Here is a 17,733-nt window from a genome sequence, read left to right on the forward strand (position 1 = left end):
TCATTACATCCTTACTGTATATTATCTATGTTAGTCAATTAATAATCCTCATATAAATGATGTCATGATGATCGATGACTATTTTATATTTTGATCCATATTGAGCGAAGTTATTAGTTTATATACTACTTCCTCTTACAAAAAAAAATTATTAAATTAGGAAATCTATTGATAAGGTGTTTGTTCACTGTACAATATAAAGTTAGCGTAAGATATTCACACTTATACTTACTAGCCAACTTTTTTATAATAAGTAATGAATATCTTGTTACTCTAGCTGATTAATTTTTTAAATCTATAAATATCTTTAAAATTATGATTAAGGCCTCATAAACAGCTTGATTATTAATACAAGAAAAATAAAGCTAAAATAATAAAAATGAAGCTAAAATAATAAAACCATTTTATGACCTTTTAGAGAAATTATTAACATATATGCACAATCTTTATTTTTTGTTTTTAATCCATCAAACCATAACATATGTGAAACAAGTCTTGCGATAACAACATTCATATCTTATTCCAGTTCATGGTTGATATCAAGGTAGTGGTGATCAACTAATAAATTAATCAAAGCTTGACTTTTACTATTCTTTATGGAATAGTACGTAAATCAAGTTCAAACAATGTTAATATCTAATTATCAATTTGATCATGAGAGAAATGTTTGGATAATATGTATTTTATCAAATTTATTTTATAGTATACATAGTTCAACTATTAGTATGTACCAATATAACTTTACACCAATAAAACATAAGGATAAACAAAGTTTTCCTATTAAAATATTTCATTCTTCATCCTCTATAAAGACATGATCGAGATAATTAATAGCTTATTTATAGCTAATTTCATTTTTCTATGCAAGCATTTTTCTAATCAACCCTTGTACAACTAAAATATGTAGCCTCAAATGCTTCATAGGCTTTGGTATGGTCAATGCTAAAGGTTTAGTTAGATAAGTTTTTATTTCTTGAAATGCAATTTGATATTAATCCATTGAAACTTATATATATTATTCCATCTTGGTAGTTTAGTAAATGATATAATCTTTCTTAAAGAGTTTGATATGAACCTCTTTAGAAAATTAATTTTGCCTACAAAGCTTTACAATTTCTTTTTTTATTTATGGAGGTCAAGCTTTCATAACCCCCCTTACTTTGTTTTTGTCTACCTCTATACATGCATCCAAAAGGCATATTTTAATGAATTTATCTTGAGATTATGCATTCACATTCACTCAAGGATATAATATAACTTGTCTAAATAAATAGATTTTTATTTTTATTTCATCATAACATCATTAATATAGACCTATATGTTATGAAAAAAAAATCATAGTTTTTTATTAGTAACACTAATATTATTAAGGATAAATGACATCACTACCTACTCATATATTTTTAATGAGCCAGGACATCTAAAAAGGGTCTTTGAAACATCATTTTAATGATGAAAATCTGATTATAACTTGAATAGCCATTCATAAAGCTAAGGATGTTATTTCTTACTATTGAATCGATTGATATACTAGTCATTGACATTGGATATTTATCATTTGATGTTGTAAAATTAAGATTTATTAAATCTACATAAACTCTTAGTTTTCCATTCTTTTTTATTATTAGCATAATGTTAGAAATCTATTCAGCATATCTAGTTGGCTTAATGAATCCATCCTCTAACATTCATTTTATTTCCTGTTTTACATGATCAATTACATATAAAGTCATTCTTAAAAGAGGTTGCTTTATGTCTTAAACCTAAGCTTGATTGATAATAGATGTTTGATCAAACTTATGTCTAGCCCAAAAATCTCATCATAATCCCAAGCAAAACAATCCTTATAACTATGGAGTAACGATACCATATTATTATAATAATCTTTGAATAAACTCCCATGTATATAGTTATTCTAGGCTCATCTTCAATTTATAAGTTAACTTTAATAATAATAATAAAAAAAAACCATGTACTTTAACCTTTCATCATCATTTAATGGTGTTAGTAAGTTTTGTTATTATAAACATGATCAATCAACTATTTTTACTTGATTTTAATTATGTGTGTTTATAAATATAGTGGGCTGGGTTTTGACCTATAATTATATCTAACCCAACTTTTGATATTTTTAAAAAATATATACTTGACATATTCAATTTTTTTAGATCCGAGGATGTTGGATATATCAGGTTGGGCTAGGATTTTCATACATATTACATATATCTTTCTCATGTACTTTTAACCTATGAAAGTTAAGTTTAGAACTCCACACTTCACTTTGATTTATGAGGCTGCTATATATCTTTAATTGAGATTCAATTTTTAGTTGTAATTTTTTTCTTATTGGAAGGACAAAACAAAAGACAAATAGAATATTGATTAAAGAATCAATGATCAATCGATCGACAATACCCCACTATTAATATAACACACACATGCACATATATCTTTTCATTTAATGTATATATTACATTTTTTTTGTTTTTTATTGAATAATAAATAGTATTCTAGTAATGAATACTTAATGAATATGTAATTTTTTTTATTGTGATGTTTAGTTACTGTTTTGGAACAAAACAAAAAAACAAAGACAAAAATATGTTTAGTTTGAGAAACGGAGTTATAGATATAAAATAAATATCTTTGAAACAATTTTTAAGTAAATTTCTATACTTTTAAAACAAAAAATATATATATAAGAAAACATGTCCCTTTTGTTTTTATTATCTTTATTTGTTTTATCTAGAGAAAATAATCAAACAATTACTAGGATATGATACAAATATAATAGGAACCTCAATATCTTAAACTAATAGTATTGATTCGGTGTTTGATATTGTAGTGTAAAACATAGTTTTAAAACTTGGTCCAGCCCGACGGGTTGACCCGAACTTGAAACCGGGGCGGGTTGAAGAAAAAACCAGTCGGGATTTGGCCAGGCAAAACCCGGTCGACCTAGAGGGTCGATCTGGAACTCGGACGACCGAGGTAAACCCAGCTGAGACCCAACTGTTTTTTATATATATATATATATATATCAGTAAAACGATGTAATTTTTTATTGAATGCCATCATTTCTCGCTGATTAAATGTCATCGTTTCTCTCTGTCTCCGACCCAAAATCTATATGGATCTCAATCTTTGATAGTTGTTTAATCTCTTTCTCTCCTAAAAGCTCACAAAAAGAAAGCATATGGCAATGATATCTGTTCAAAATCTGGTCAAAGAAAGAAAATACCATTTCATCTTCGCTCTTGCTATCTTTCTCGTTTCTGCCACTATCTTCTTTTTATACGCAAACAATTTTCAATCTCATGGCAGAAAGAGAAGAAGCCGGAATCTAAATAAAGGGTTGCAGTTTTATTTTTTAGATAAATGAATGAAAGAAATGATTTATTGAAGGGAAAATAAAAACAATGAGACGTTGAATGAAAGACGAGAGGAGTAACAGTGACCCTTTCAGCAACCACTGAGTTGCTTTTTATGATGTTGTTTTGTTTTGTCTCGCTGGAAGGGGGTTTTATGTCTGGTATTGGAAAAGAGGATATGGTTATTATGGTTTATTAATGACATGTGATGTTTTGTTGATTTAATCAACTTGATTATCACAGGTAGAGTAACACTGGCTCTTTCAGCAGCCATTGTTTTTTTTTTTTTTTTGTTGACTAAGGTGAAAGAGCCACTGTTTATTTTTGGTTGACCAGGTCAACCCATTTGACTCGTGACCCGTTCATTATATTAAATCGGGTTTAAAAACTATGTTATAAAATAATTTTCGCTTGAAATTATATCAAAAAAAATTTATTTTTAATATCAACACATTAAAAATATTATAAAACACTAAAAATAATATTAATTTAATATTTTTCAAATAAAATATTCTTTAAAAACACTTAAAAAAGTTGAAATTTGTTCCCACTAATCAATAAATTAATGAAAAAAAATAAGAAAAGAAAAAAAAGCAACCAACTTTGGCATGATCTGATTTACGCAATCCCATTACACCACCCACCGCCAGATTCCTCCTCCTCCTCCCTCCTCCCTTCATCCCTTGTGTTCTTCTCCTTTTGCAAAATCATTTCTCCTCCTCCTCCCTCTCTTCTCCTTGTTGCTGTTGTATAAACAGCAAACAAAAGCAGAAATAAAAAATCTCCTTCTTGTTTCCCTCCATTTCTGATGGGGACACCGAACCGGAAATATTATTTACGCACGCGCATGATCATAGACGATGGAGGATAGCCCAAACCATTGAGAAATTGGGCTTTAACTTATGTTTTTGGGTTTAATTTATATGGACTTTCAGTTGAGTTTTATTAATTTAGCTTTATTTGTTGGGCTTGATTTAATTAATGTTGGATATTTTATTTAATGGGCCATAAGCCCAATTGCTTATTGAAGTTAGGGTTTTAGTATAAATACCCTACTTTTCTAAATGTTAAGGGACTTTGAATGATTAATGAAAATTTGCAAGTTTTGCATCCATCCAATCCCCCTCTCTTTCTCTTCTCAAGCTTCTTTCTTTCTTCTCTAACTTCTTTCTTTCCCTAAAGCTTCTTTCTTTTCTTGCTTTAATTCTTTTTATTTGTTGTCCCGCGTCAAATTTGGTATCAGAGCACGGCTTTTAATTGTTCTTACAATTAATCGATCTATGTGTTACAATTAATCTGGAAAAAAAAAGTTACTGTTCATTAAAAAAATATTACTGTTCATCCTCTTCGCAGCCGAAAAAAAAGGCCCTGCCATCCTCTACGCACCCACTGTTCACTGTTCAAACACTGTTCATCCCACGACTGTAATCGGGTTTTCCAGCAGCGGCGCCCCTGCCATCTGCGACGTCTCAGCCAGTCACAGTGGCGTCCCTTCCATCAGCGGCGCCTCAACCAGTCACAGCGGCAGACCCACCACCGAGAAGACCTGCACATCAGTCCACCGATCCACGCCGATTTGCTACCTCCGACACAGACCAGCGGCAACCACCAGATTGACACCGCAAGAGACATCAATGGAACTCTGGCTTCAGCAGCACAAAACCACCAGCAACAGCCACCCACAAACCCATCACAGCCAGCACTGACTGGTGGTTCACCGCAACAAAGGCAGCACAGCAGACTTCACCTACCACCGTCCACAGTGCCATCACCTTCAGCAGCCACAACAGGTCGCCCATGCTTCATCTGCCACCGCCCCAGTGTCATCACCCTCAACCGTCAGCCACAGACAGAGCAGTAGAACCGGCCGGCGGCAACCACCACCTTCAACAGACTACAACTAGCCTCGCCTTCAGCAATCACGCCGCGCCGCCAGCAAAAGCAACAAAGCAATTGCAACACAGAAGAAAAGAGTTGCACAGAAGAAGAGAGTTGAGGCGAAATTAATTAACCCTGCCACGTCAGCTCCTGGAGCCACGTCATCCGCCACGTCATCACTCCGGAACCACATCAGCAGTTCAGACAGCTACACCACTGTTCGCCACGTCAGCAGAATCGCCACGTTAGCTGCTACATAATCTACTGTCCATCCGCGATAAATTCCACCACTAAATCTTGGTCGGTAAATTATTTTACTCTTTGGTTTGTTGATTTTTACTTCTTTGGTATTGCACTTAGTATTTGAAATTATCATTAATATTTCTTTTTGTGCCCAAAAAAAAAAAAAAATCTTACCTAACATTTTTATTGTTAATTATGTTCATCAACCTCTTTCATTAGTGATAGCTAATATCTTGTTCTATTTGATAATTATAAGTTCTCGCTTGTGACATCGTGTTTGATTAATCATTTACACTTAAGAATCTAGTATTACATGCTTTCAATTTTATTAGTGTAATTTGTTCTTGATTAATCTCCACATTAAAAAAAAAAAAAATTAGCTTTATTTTTGTATTGTGATTTTACATGCAAGAATCATTTGTGATCTCAATTCCTTTTATAAGTTAGTATTGCATGCATTTGTGTCACGATCAACTAGTGTCTAAGCTTAAGTTTACACCTACTATAGACTCAACCTTTAGTGATACTCTTATGATCATTTCAAGGGAACTGCAAACTTAGGTGATCAACATGTTTAGAAGAATTGAGCCCCAAGAGAGTTTTCGAATAAGGCACTCAAAGACCGGTAAAGATCACAAGAATAATCATTATGGACAAGATCACTCTGAGCGACACCAATATGGCCATCATTTAGGTTACTCAAAACACGATGACTTTGATGAGCGAGTCTTGAGTCCTAACAAAATAGAAGCCCCCACTTTTGATGGTCGTCATGACCCTTGGATATTTGATATGTGGATTCGTGATATGGATCAATTCTTTGAGTGGCATAATTTGTCTGATAATAAGAGAGTTAGATTTGCTAAGATGAAACTCATTGATAAAGCCAAAATTTATTGGAGAGATGTTGAGGATTGTTTAGAGATGAGAGGTAAACCTCCTATAACTGATTGGATCAAAATGAAACAAAAACTTCAGGAAAAGTACATACCCCAGTCTTATAGGAGTAAACTCTTAGACCAATGGAACAATCTAAGACAGGGGAACAAGTCTATCAATGAGTATATAACGCAGTTTAACGATTACATGATTAGATGTGCCATAAGAGAGAATGAAGCCATAACTTTGCGTAGATTTTGTAAAGGCTTAAATGATGATCTTAGAAGAGAAGTTGTATTTCAAGGTGTATCTACCCTTAACCAAGCTTATACCTTAGTTAAAGACTACAAGTTGGTCACAAAGAATCAGTGGAAGAATCATCAAGACTCTTATAGTATCCCTACTAGGTCCCAATTCAGAAGTAGTAATTCTTTCTTAGGTGCTCCACCCCACAGACCTAATCCTAGTAGCGCCCAACTTTGTAAGAAAGATAGAGGCAAACAAGTTGTCAATGAAGTGTCCAAGGTGAGTTCAAAGGTTAAGTGTATTAATTGTTTGGGTTTTGGTCATATCTCTTTAGATTGCACCTCGAAACCCTTAGTCGTCCAAAAATATAAGGATATAGGTAAAGAGGAATATTGTAGTGTTGAAGTATATGAACCTAATCTTGAGGATTTTAGTGACCTAGATGATGAGGATATGCAAGAAGAGGGACCCAACACAATGAGTCCCAATGAGCTTGAGAATGAGGTTAAGAAAGAGTCTGATATGTCTGCTTTAATGGTAGAGGAAGTTTTAGGAAACTCTTCAGTGGAATCGCCTATAGAGATAGGTATGGTCTTAAAAGAGTCTTATGATATTAGTTCTCTTAAATCACTTGATTCCTTATCCCACATGCTTGGTGTCCAGCACATCATAAGTTTAGAGCAACATGTTGAACTTTTTGACCCCTTACCTCATGTACGTGATGACAAAGATAAAGATAATCCTAGTTTACTTGATTGTGTCCATATCATATCTACACAGGTTTCAAATAATGTTTGTCTCATTCCATGCCCTCAATCATTTAGTGTTCATAGTTACAAACATGAGAAGCCTATAGAACACTTTTCCATATCTCCTCACGATAGGATGTCTAAGTCAGCCGAGTCGTTACCATGTAGGATTCATAATTTGCATATTGAGATCATGAAACAAATTCAAGCAAGTAATGAACAATACAAATTTCAAGCTGATTTACTTAAGTATCATGATGCACTTAATGTTGGAGATTATTTCATGATACAGATTAGACCTGAACGGTGTCCTTTGGAAACCGAGCATAAATTGCAAGTAAGTAGTGCTAGACCATTCAAAGTGTTGCAAATGATTGAATCAAATACTTATGTCATTAAATTGCCATTAAACTTTGATATTAGCTCTACTTTGAACATGAAAGACCTCAGTATTTATAAAATACAACCCATCCCTGATTCTCCTTTTGATACCCCTACCTCATTATCCATATCTTTGGCACAAAAGGAACATATTAATGCTACTTTGAATGCACAAGTTGTTTTTACCAGGGATGGTGAACTTCAGCAAATCCCAGTATATGAATTCGACGACCAGATTCAGACTATACTTGGATTATCAGAGGAGCATCACAACAGCTTGATCCTTGTCATTGAGAGCATTATCGGAGCTGTCTTGACCTATACTCGACGGGGTCGAGTTCTTCCAACCCCGGGAGAATTGATGGGGACACCGAACCGGAAATATTATTTACGCACGCGCATGATCATAGACGATGGAGGATAGCCCAAACCATTGAGAAATTGGGCTTTAACTTATGTTTTTGGGTTTAATTTATATGGACTTTCAGTTGAGTTTTATTAATTTAGCTTTATTTGTTGGGCTTGATTTAATTAATGTTGGATATTTTATTTAATGGGCCATAAGCCCAATTGCTTATTGAAGTTAGGGTTTTAGTATAAATACCCTACTTTTCTAAATGTTAAGGGACTTTGAATGATTAATGAAAATTTGCAAGTTTTACATCCATCCAATCCCCCTCTCTTTCTCTTCTCAAGCTTCTTTCTTTTTTCTCTAACTTCTTTCTTTTTCTAAAGCTTCTTTTTTTTCTTGTTTTAATTCTTTTTATTTGTTGTCCCGCGTCAATTTCCTTCCTCACCGAAAACTTTCCCTTCGTTTCCTTCCTTTCTATGATTGCCATTAAAACAAAAATAAAATAAAAAACAGAACCGTTGTAGGTTCCAGATCCGCTTCTGTCAGTTACAGCTAAACAAAGCTACTGGATAATTCTCTCACCTGTTTTTTTAGCAAACTGTGAACCTAAAAAAGACAGAAACAGTCCAGCCCAACCCAAAACTTCATCATGGCCAACATCAGCAGCAGAAACAACGTGGCGGTTACTATAAGGAATGATGTTAATTTGAAGAAGGAGAGTTTGAGGATTGAACCGGACGAGGAGAGTCCAGGGATCTATCTTGTTACATTCACGTTTGATGCTTCTGTTGCTGGAAGGTAAAGGTTAAAGCTTTGTTTTAAAATTTGTTTTTATTTTGATGCTGTGTTTTTGTTATTGCATGTGTAGAAAGATTTTTTTTTTAAAGGTTTTTTCCGTCATTGTTTGATAGCAGTACTGGATTTTGATTGTTGAAGGAGCTTGTTCTTTGTAAAGTAATTTGACTTTGAAAGTTTTTGACTTGAGAGAATTTTGAATGAGTATTTATATAAAATCTTGATTGTTGACTCCTTGGTTTAACTTCTTGCTAGTAGGTCAGTGGATGATTTACAAATAATTTCATTTTACATGGTTTGATCACTACTTGGTGATAATCATCTTGATATGCTGCCAATATTCGAAAATTGTATTTTTTAGCTATCATTGTTGAGGATTGTTCTCGGAGTGAATCCACTTTTATAGATGTACGAGTGTCAAAGTTACTCCTTGGATAGAAAGGTAGAAAGCAAGAGCTAACTTGACGTTCTAATTAGGGATTACATTAGAATTTTGTGTTTAGCATACCTGGAGTTTTGTATGGTGATTTGACAGCTTGAAGGAAATGGTTTAACTGCCCGAAGGCGAAACCTATCCTTTTGTGTAGTGAAGATTGATTTGGTAGAATATATTTATTTTCGGGCAAGTTATGGATTCATGGGTATTTCAGAGGATTTTCCTAATCAGAGATCCTTGGGCCTGCTTAAGACATCTAATCTTGTCTTAGAAATTGGGATTGTTAACAAAATTGACGAGATGATGAATCTGGGGTTATTTCTGAATGACTCTTCAGTGAAGAGACCATAGGAACGGGTGTTTAGTTAGGTTTCTCAGCTTGTGCTATGTTTTAAAGACTATGGCATTCTGTTCTTAATGGGATTTTATCATGACTGATAAATGGAATGGTTTTTTGTTCTTGCAGTCCAATTACATAGGGGTCATTCTTGGTGGAATGTTAAAATAGACACGCATCTGTGAAGTTTGGGGTTTGAATCTTGAGAGCACCACTCCTATCTCATGCAATAAGGTTCAAGGGCTGGGAAGCTTGTAAACTCCCTCATTTTGCCCTCTTCAGTGGTATGCTGTAATTGGATAGTGGACCTTTTATTTTTGAGTTGTGTCCTCATAAAAAAATAAAAATAAAAAAGAAATTTGTCGCCCTTCAAGTGCTCATAATCATTATGGAAAATCAAGCTTGGAGCCCAAAAATGCAATTTTTATCAATTGGATGTCATTCATAAGAGTTTCAATCGCTTGAATCGAGTGAAAGACACTATCATTTTCAGTACATGTCACTTTCTTAGCTGGAAACTATGGTGTTCTGTAAAAGGAAATGATAGTAAATGTAGATCATTTGTCCTAATCATGTCAATTTCTATCACAAAATAATACTCTGTGAAAAAGTCTGGCTAACAATCTCATAATCATCGTTCAGCATCTAGCTTAGTAACTCATAAACAAAGGGAATGGTAAATGATTGTAGAATGATGAACTGTTTTTTTTTTTTTTACTTCCATGCATTTGACTTTGCTCGGGAGTGTTTCCTAATTGCTACTGTCGGTATCATCATTGATCTTTTTGATGTATTGTGGATGCTTTCTTGGTACTTTCTTTTGCAAGACATGCATAAATTCTGATCCACTCTGAGTTTATTGAATTCATATAAGCTTCGTGTTCAGTCATAGAAATTGGTTTTAATCTCGGTTTATATGCATTTCAGCTGAATGTCTGAATTATTTTTTCCTCTGTTGCATTTCTTGTTATTGAACATCTGGTATTAATTTCTTGCAACACTCGGCATTTCTTTGATCTGCAAACAGCATCACTATTATTTTCTTTGCAAAAGAAGGCGAGGATTGTATCCTGACACCAACAAAGGCAGACCTCCTTCCACCAGTAACAGTTAATTTCCAACAAGGTCTGGGCCAGAAGTTCAGACAGCCTTCTGGGACAGGGATTGATTTCACCTTGTTTGAGGAGGAAGAGTTGGTAAATGAGGGTGAGATGGATGCCTATCCTCTAGTAGTAAAAGCAGAGGCATCCCCTGCTAATCAAAAGGGAACAGAAGGAAACCAAATGTCTGGAGCAGAGGCATCCCCTGCTAATCAAAAGGGAACAGAAGGAAACCAAATGTCTGGAGCTATGGACTCTCACATAACACATGCAGTGTTCGAGGAGGAGAAAGGTGAGTACCAAGTAAGGGTGATGAAGCAGATCCTCTGGGTGAATGGGATGAGATATGAGCTTCAGGAGATATACGGGATTGGAAATGCAAATGACCCACGCGAAGAATGTGTCATTTGCCTGTCAAAACCACGGGACACTACCGTTCTTCCTTGCCGGCACATGGTAAGCCCTATTTTCTTTATTTTTCTTTTGCCTCTCTTTCTCTCTCATTTTTACTTTTTCACTGGGCTGGGGTAGTTTAGATCATGAAGGGGAAGAAACAAGGAAGTGATGCTCTTTACTCACTGTTCATATTTTAGGAATTTTTTTTCAAGCAAGGACTATTTATCATGGTGAAAAATCATTCTGGTAAGTTGTGAAGGAAGGCTACAGAAAACGGTTTCCTTGAACGTATATCGCAACGGGCATGAGCATGACACTTTTCCTGCTGTTTCGTGTCTATATCCAATGCAATTGCAAAAATGCTGCATTAAAAGAGTCTTGTGAATTCCATGTGAAGGTTCAAGGCTGAACTGTCTGGAATGTTGTGGACTACTGCCAGTGCATTAACAATGTAACCATGGTGATTATAGACATGCTTCGACATGAATTTCCATTTAAGTGGTTATTTAAGTAATCTGATTTTAGAAATCCAGTCGATATCTGTTGGTGACACATTAGCCTAGTGTCTTTTTGCTTTTGCTTTCTTTCTTTGTTTTTTTTTCACCCTTCTCTTCTCCCACGTTGCAGTGTATGTGCAGTGGATGTGCAAAGGTTTTGAGGTTCCAAACGAACAGATGCCCCATCTGCAGGCAACCAGTTGACAGGCTCCTAGAGATAAAGGTCAACAATGGGCCTGATGAGTGACTAAACAGGTGCTGCTGCCACTTGTATGTGGATAGTAGTTTGCCGGTCTTATTTCCCTTTCAAATCCCCTGCTTCTGTAATAATCAAACGGGAAAATATGCAAGTGGCAAGGTTAAAATACTGGCATTGTGCCAAACATGCAAGCCAACGCCATCAGCCAGCATTTGGAAGTCCTTGGTGGCAATTTCTTTGAACTATTAAGAATTCGAAATATAGAATATGTTTGGTTTCTCAACACTACTGGGTTTGGAATGTCTTCATGATTCTCTACTTTTGAAAGGGGTAAAACAGAAGAAGATGATTGTTGATGGAGGACGTGCTCGGTGATTTTCACAGATAGCATCTCCCAAGTGGGTTGCTGAGATGAGGTCATTATGGTCATCCGAGGATAGAGCATAAAAAAATTTAGAGTATATTTGATATTGTAATTGCTTGCTGTGGTTGTGGTTGTAGGTTTAAAAAACAGTTTAATAAAAAATATTTTTTGTGAGGATTGTTTTTAATTTTGAAGTGTTTGGTTAAAACTACGGTTGAAAAAAAATGGTTTATATATATTTGATTAATATGTTTTTTTGTATGAGGTTGATTATAAAACTATTGAAAATGACATTTATATATATATGGAAAAATATTATTGTTTTAGAAGTATAATTATATAACAAAATAAATAATCATTGTACGTTAATAAAAGTTTTTCATTGTTCCATCAAACTATTTGCAATTTCATCTCGTATAAAATATATATGTAAAGGCCGTTGTGATCATTAGCTAACATTAAATAGTTAAGTGAGGTACAATATCAAATAAAAAGTCATTTGAAATGAGATTAGGATTGTGATCATACTCGGAAAAAACCTTATCATCTTGTGATCGCCTTCTAATATAGTTATGTCGTGTCATTGATGCAACTACAATTTAGTTGTGGTTTTTTAAAAAATAAATTTTAAAAAACATGTATTTGATTAAAAATATTATACAATAAATTTTTATATATAAAATAAATTTTAAAAAAAAAAAAAACAGATCTATAAACATGTTCTATTTTTTACAAAATTAAAGTTTAAATGCAATTATATGTGAATTCAAAAAAAATATATAAATATAAATTTTTTAGGTGGACAAAGGCAGAAGTTATGATAATACTTTGGTAGTGTATGCAACTTTTGATCAACTTACAGAAAGAGAAAGACAGCCCCTTCTAGAATTACTGCCTCCATGCTTACACAAAAAAACAACTTCATCTCAACAGGCAACAAACTCTCTTTCTCTTGTGTTTTTTACAGAGCGATCCTTGTTCCTCAAGGATCAAGAGAGACACTAAGGTGTAGGACCCACCATAGAAGGATTTTCGGCATGATGGCCCTCGACACACCAGACTACCTAGTCCAACGGCCATTGTAAACCTTGAGTGCTGAAGTGTCTGTTCGTCAATCTTCATCCATATCATGTTTAACAAAGGGGAAGAGAACAGAGCTGTTAGCTCAGGCAAGAAAAGTTTTTAGTTACAAGAAAAAAAGTGTCAATAAGAGAAGAGCATAGAGCGAAAAGCAGATGTGAGTCGCTTTTCACAAGCTGAGATCCAACCTCAGTTTTTGTGTGAGAATCATGTCAAATAAAAATGTGATTTGAGATTAACAAACATCAAAGTCCTGTTTTTATTGTAAACCACAGCCGTAGCTACAGTGCCAAACGGGTACTTAGAGATGTTAATCACCGCATGATTTGATTTAAAAATATATTAAAAAATAAAATTTAAAAAAATTATTTTGAAAAATATTTTATACTATAATTCTAATTATCTTTTAAATTAAAACTTATTGGGACTCTTGATGAAGAGATAAATTATTATTGATTTGTATAATAATTTTATTTTATTTTTCAATATTGTATTTTTAAAGAATTAGGCTTTTAATGTGTTTAATATTGTGGTTTATGTTATTTTTTAAAAAATATTTTTTAATTTTTTTTTAAAAAAATTATTATTATTTACATAGCATATTAAAATCTTCAAAGAAAATATAAAAAAATATGGATTTAATATTTTTCAAGTGAAAAATAATTTAAAAAAGTAAAAAATAATATAATATTAAATAAAATTTTAATTTATTTTTTATAAGATTATAATAATTTTAAAAAATTAACAGTTATTTTTATATAAAAAAAAAAAAACCTGTGGTGTCAGCGCTTTTTTAGAGAGTCTTCCCTTGCTTCCTGCAGCTATGATGAGATATGTTTATCAGATTGAGTCTATAATTAAAATATTTCTTGCCACAAAACTAAAATGATGATAAAAGGCTGTCCTAGCTCCTTGCTCGATTTTATCTGCGGCCATACTTGTTCTTCCTAGGAGATGAACGTCTATTTATTTTGATGTACGTCTATTTTTATGTTGTAAAAGTATTTTTATTTTTATTTTTTAAATTAGGTTTTTTATGTTTTCAGATATTTTAAGATGTTAATTTAACAATTACTTTTAAAAATAAAAAATATTATTTTAATATATTTTTAAATAAAAAATATTTAAAAAAATAATTATTATGTGATAAATATATTGACTTTAAAGAACCCTTATTAAGTAAGACATTAAGAGATTGTTTGAAAATGTAGTTGTGATTATTTTTTAAAGTATTTTTCATATTAAAATGTATCAAAATGATATATTTTTTATTTTTAAAAAATTATTTTTGAAATTAATATATTAAAATAATCTAAAATATATAAAAACAATTTAAAAAATACAAGTTGATCCATATTTTCAAACACTGTAAATAGATTGCATTTCTTGTAGAGGAAAAGAGTCACAATAGAAAATTTAGGTGCATTATAAAGGATACACAGTCCATCAAATCCCCTGCAGGAAAAAAAAACCTCCATTAATGAAGTACTAATCAGTTAACATGTGCTAGCATTGCCACTGCATTTTTCAAATTTAATAAAAAAATTACTTGTAAATTAAAAAATTAATACATGTATTTAATAAAACAAAATAAAAATTACATGTGTTGATAAATACAAAAAAAAAAAAAAAACAAAGTTATCAACACTAAACCAAGACTACATCATACCATTGTTATATATATATATATATATATATATATATATATATATATATATATAGAGAGAGAGAGAGAGAGAGAGAGAGAGAGACATTTAATCTCATGCTAGAAGCTCTTAATTTTTTATTTTTTAGTTATATTGTAATTGAATGATCTCTAGTAAAATGATATCTTAAATATAATCTTATCTATTTAATTATAACAAATTTTGATTAAAATTTAAGAAATTAAAAAAAATGAAGGACCATAGCAAAAAGCATTTATTAAGATAAAATATTGTTATAATCTTATTCGAAAACAAATTTAAAACTGAAAGACATTTAATGGAATAATATCCTACATAATATTATAATTATTTTATTTCAATGATTATAATATAAAACACAAAAACAGTGGTTGAATCATAAGCTAATCTGTAAGGAAGAAAATATTTACAAGTGCTTTTAGTGTTTTTTCTTAACATCAAGAAATATTCTAGTTGTAAAATGAAAATTCCACATGTATTTAATAAAATAAAAAAGGAATTATTTTTTAGCCAATAAATATTAAAAGAAAGTTCTTAACAATAAAAAAAAACTCAATCAAGAAATATATAATCATAGATTAAGATATATAATCTCATACTACAAAAAACAGTTAATTTTTTCTCATTTAATTATTTTTCAACAACTTATCTTCAAAACTAATAATTTATATCGTATTGTAACATAATGATATGCTAGTATAGCCTCTACTTCTCTTGTTAATTTTATTTTCCATGAAAAAAAACATTTTTGTTCTATTTACTTTATTTAATAAAAATAAAAAACAATACCCAAAAAATTCTAAATATTATAAATAAATAAAAAAGGTATCTCTTTGATTAAAAGCCCTTCATCTTAAATCCCTAATATATTTTTCTATTCAATAAAATAATATCTCAAATAGATATTATTTAATATATTTCAATTAAAATTGAAGACTCATTGGATTGTGTACTGGTTTTAAATTAAATAAATTAAATTTGATTTTATATGACCTAATTGACCTAATGAGTCAAAGTGCAGCCTGATCAAACACACTAAAAAAATATAAAGTTAAGTGCTATTGGGCCTGGTAAACCAAGTCAAACACTTAACTAATCAAGCAACAACCCATAAACTTTTGACATAAAAGTCCAATGCAATCATGGTTGGACAACCTAGAAAGATCACGTTCTGAACTTGAATTTTACCTAGATAAGTCTTCTTATCACATGCAATGGATGACTTCAAATTCGGGTTCAAATCCATCTACTGTTCTGACCGTAAACAGCATCAATTCCTTCACTTATTTGCATTATCAATCCAAATACAAGTAGCCTAGCATCAAAAGAACCATTAAGGGCTTTTCTCATCTCCAAGTTTCAATTATAGGCAAATAAGCACCCTTGAACCAATTTCAAATTGATTGCTAATTTTTAACTCTAACGTAACTTCAATCATTGCAATTTAATTCGTCAAGGCCTGTTGTAGTTGTTTCGCTCTCGCTCTTGTCATTGGACGATCTGAATCCTTTTGCATATTAGATTCAGCTTTACGAGATGAATTATAATTCCCATGATGTACATCATAGAATCTATCATTTGCATACCCATTAGCTCTCTAGCAACATTAGTTGTCACATTCATATCGTCCTTGCAGTCAATTGTGCCCCAGATTGGCTTCAAAAATTGATTCTTTAACAAATTTGAGCCCATAAACATAAAGGGGAAATCACATTCATTGTACCTCATAGAATCAAGCAACAACCTAGGATCAAACCCAGACAAGATCTGCAAAAAAGGAATGATGGAAATAGCCGTGGCAAGCATAAATGCTTGTAGAAGTACACGTCAGGCTATAGATCCAATAAGGATCTAGCATCTCAAGGCCTTCAAATTCATGTTTCTTTCACTTTCAACCACAAGAGTGGGGCCAAAGACAAGTTTTTATTCAAACCAAAGATCTCGAAGACTAGTTTTTTTCAAAAAGATCAAGTCTTTAATAAAAAAAAAAATAGTAATCAAAAGAGAGATAAGCCAAGCTAAGAGAAAGCTAGAGGCCTTAGCAAGCGCAAAACCTGGAGGAGGTATGATTCCCACCCACGAGGACACCCATTGATTTTTGAAACATTAACTAGACCCTTTTATGAACTCTTGGCTTTGCCTCAAATTCCATATTTGCTTGATTGAAAAACACCATTCCTTTTGAGATCTCTACATGGTACAATATTACATTCTTTACATAGCTCTCTCACACTATCTCTATTACAATGAGCCTAGTACTATTTAGTGTAAAAGTCATTAATAGAATAACTAGTAAGAATCCATAAGTTTAGCTTATGATTCATATAATATTAATAAATAAGGATTTTAGATTGCATTAGAATCTAATAAAGTCTCTTTACTTATACATTTATATAAATTAGGATTTACATGTTTAAACAAGATTCAAACTTTGTATCAATCTATAAAAGGTCATATAGTCACTTTGAACAATAACTAGAACCATGCATATATATATATATATATATATATATATATATTCTTCTAAAGGGTTTTTATTGCTTTCTTTACAGCTTTGCTTTATTTTCCTACAAATAATTTATTCAAATTATTTATCTTCTTAGTTTTAAACATGTTATTTTCCTTGTGTGGTGTTGTTATAAAGGAAATTACCTTTTTTAAAGCTTTGAACTCTTAGATCCTTATATTTTTCTTGATTTTATGAGGTTTTTAGATGTCTCTTATTAGGATTAAGTTCCTATTGTA

At 32.1% G+C, this 17,733-nt stretch overlaps 1 protein-coding gene across 2 annotated transcripts; it reads left to right on the forward strand.

Moving 5' to 3' along the window:
- The first annotated feature begins 8,530 nt into the window (after positions 1-8,530).
- LOC118048578 (probable E3 ubiquitin-protein ligase LOG2) lies at positions 8,531-12,144 on the forward strand. Of its 2 annotated transcripts, XM_073410242.1 has the most exons (4): positions 8,531-8,897; positions 10,695-10,911; positions 10,966-11,223; positions 11,791-12,144. In XM_073410242.1, the coding sequence occupies exons 1-4, from the start codon at positions 8,749-8,751 to the stop codon at positions 11,905-11,907; spliced, it is 741 nt and encodes a 246-aa protein (XP_073266343.1). In that variant the 5' UTR covers positions 8,531-8,748; the 3' UTR covers positions 11,908-12,144. The 2 variants fall into 2 exon arrangements, with proteins under 2 accessions (XP_073266343.1, XP_034914239.1); XM_035058348.2 differs by having other exon boundaries at positions 10,695-11,223.
- Positions 12,145-17,733: the final 5,589 nt, after the last annotated feature.

The sequence above is a fragment of the Populus alba genome, chromosome 6 (assembly GCF_005239225.2).
Source record: "Populus alba chromosome 6, ASM523922v2, whole genome shotgun sequence".
NCBI lineage: Eukaryota > Viridiplantae > Streptophyta > Magnoliopsida > Malpighiales > Salicaceae > Populus > Populus alba.

Bases quoted from the DNA above. Each gene is read 5' to 3' on its own strand.
- LOC118048578 (XM_035058348.2), top strand. From the start codon at position 8,749: ATGGCCAACATCAGCAGCAGAAACAACGTGGCGGTTACTATAAGGAAT. The intron at 8,898-10,694 runs GTAAAGGTTAAA...ATCTGCAAACAG, and splicing joins GATGCTTCTGTTGCTGGAAG to CATCACTATTATTTTCTTTG. The intron at 11,224-11,790 runs GTAAGCCCTATT...CCCACGTTGCAG, and splicing joins TTCTTCCTTGCCGGCACATG to TGTATGTGCAGTGGATGTGC.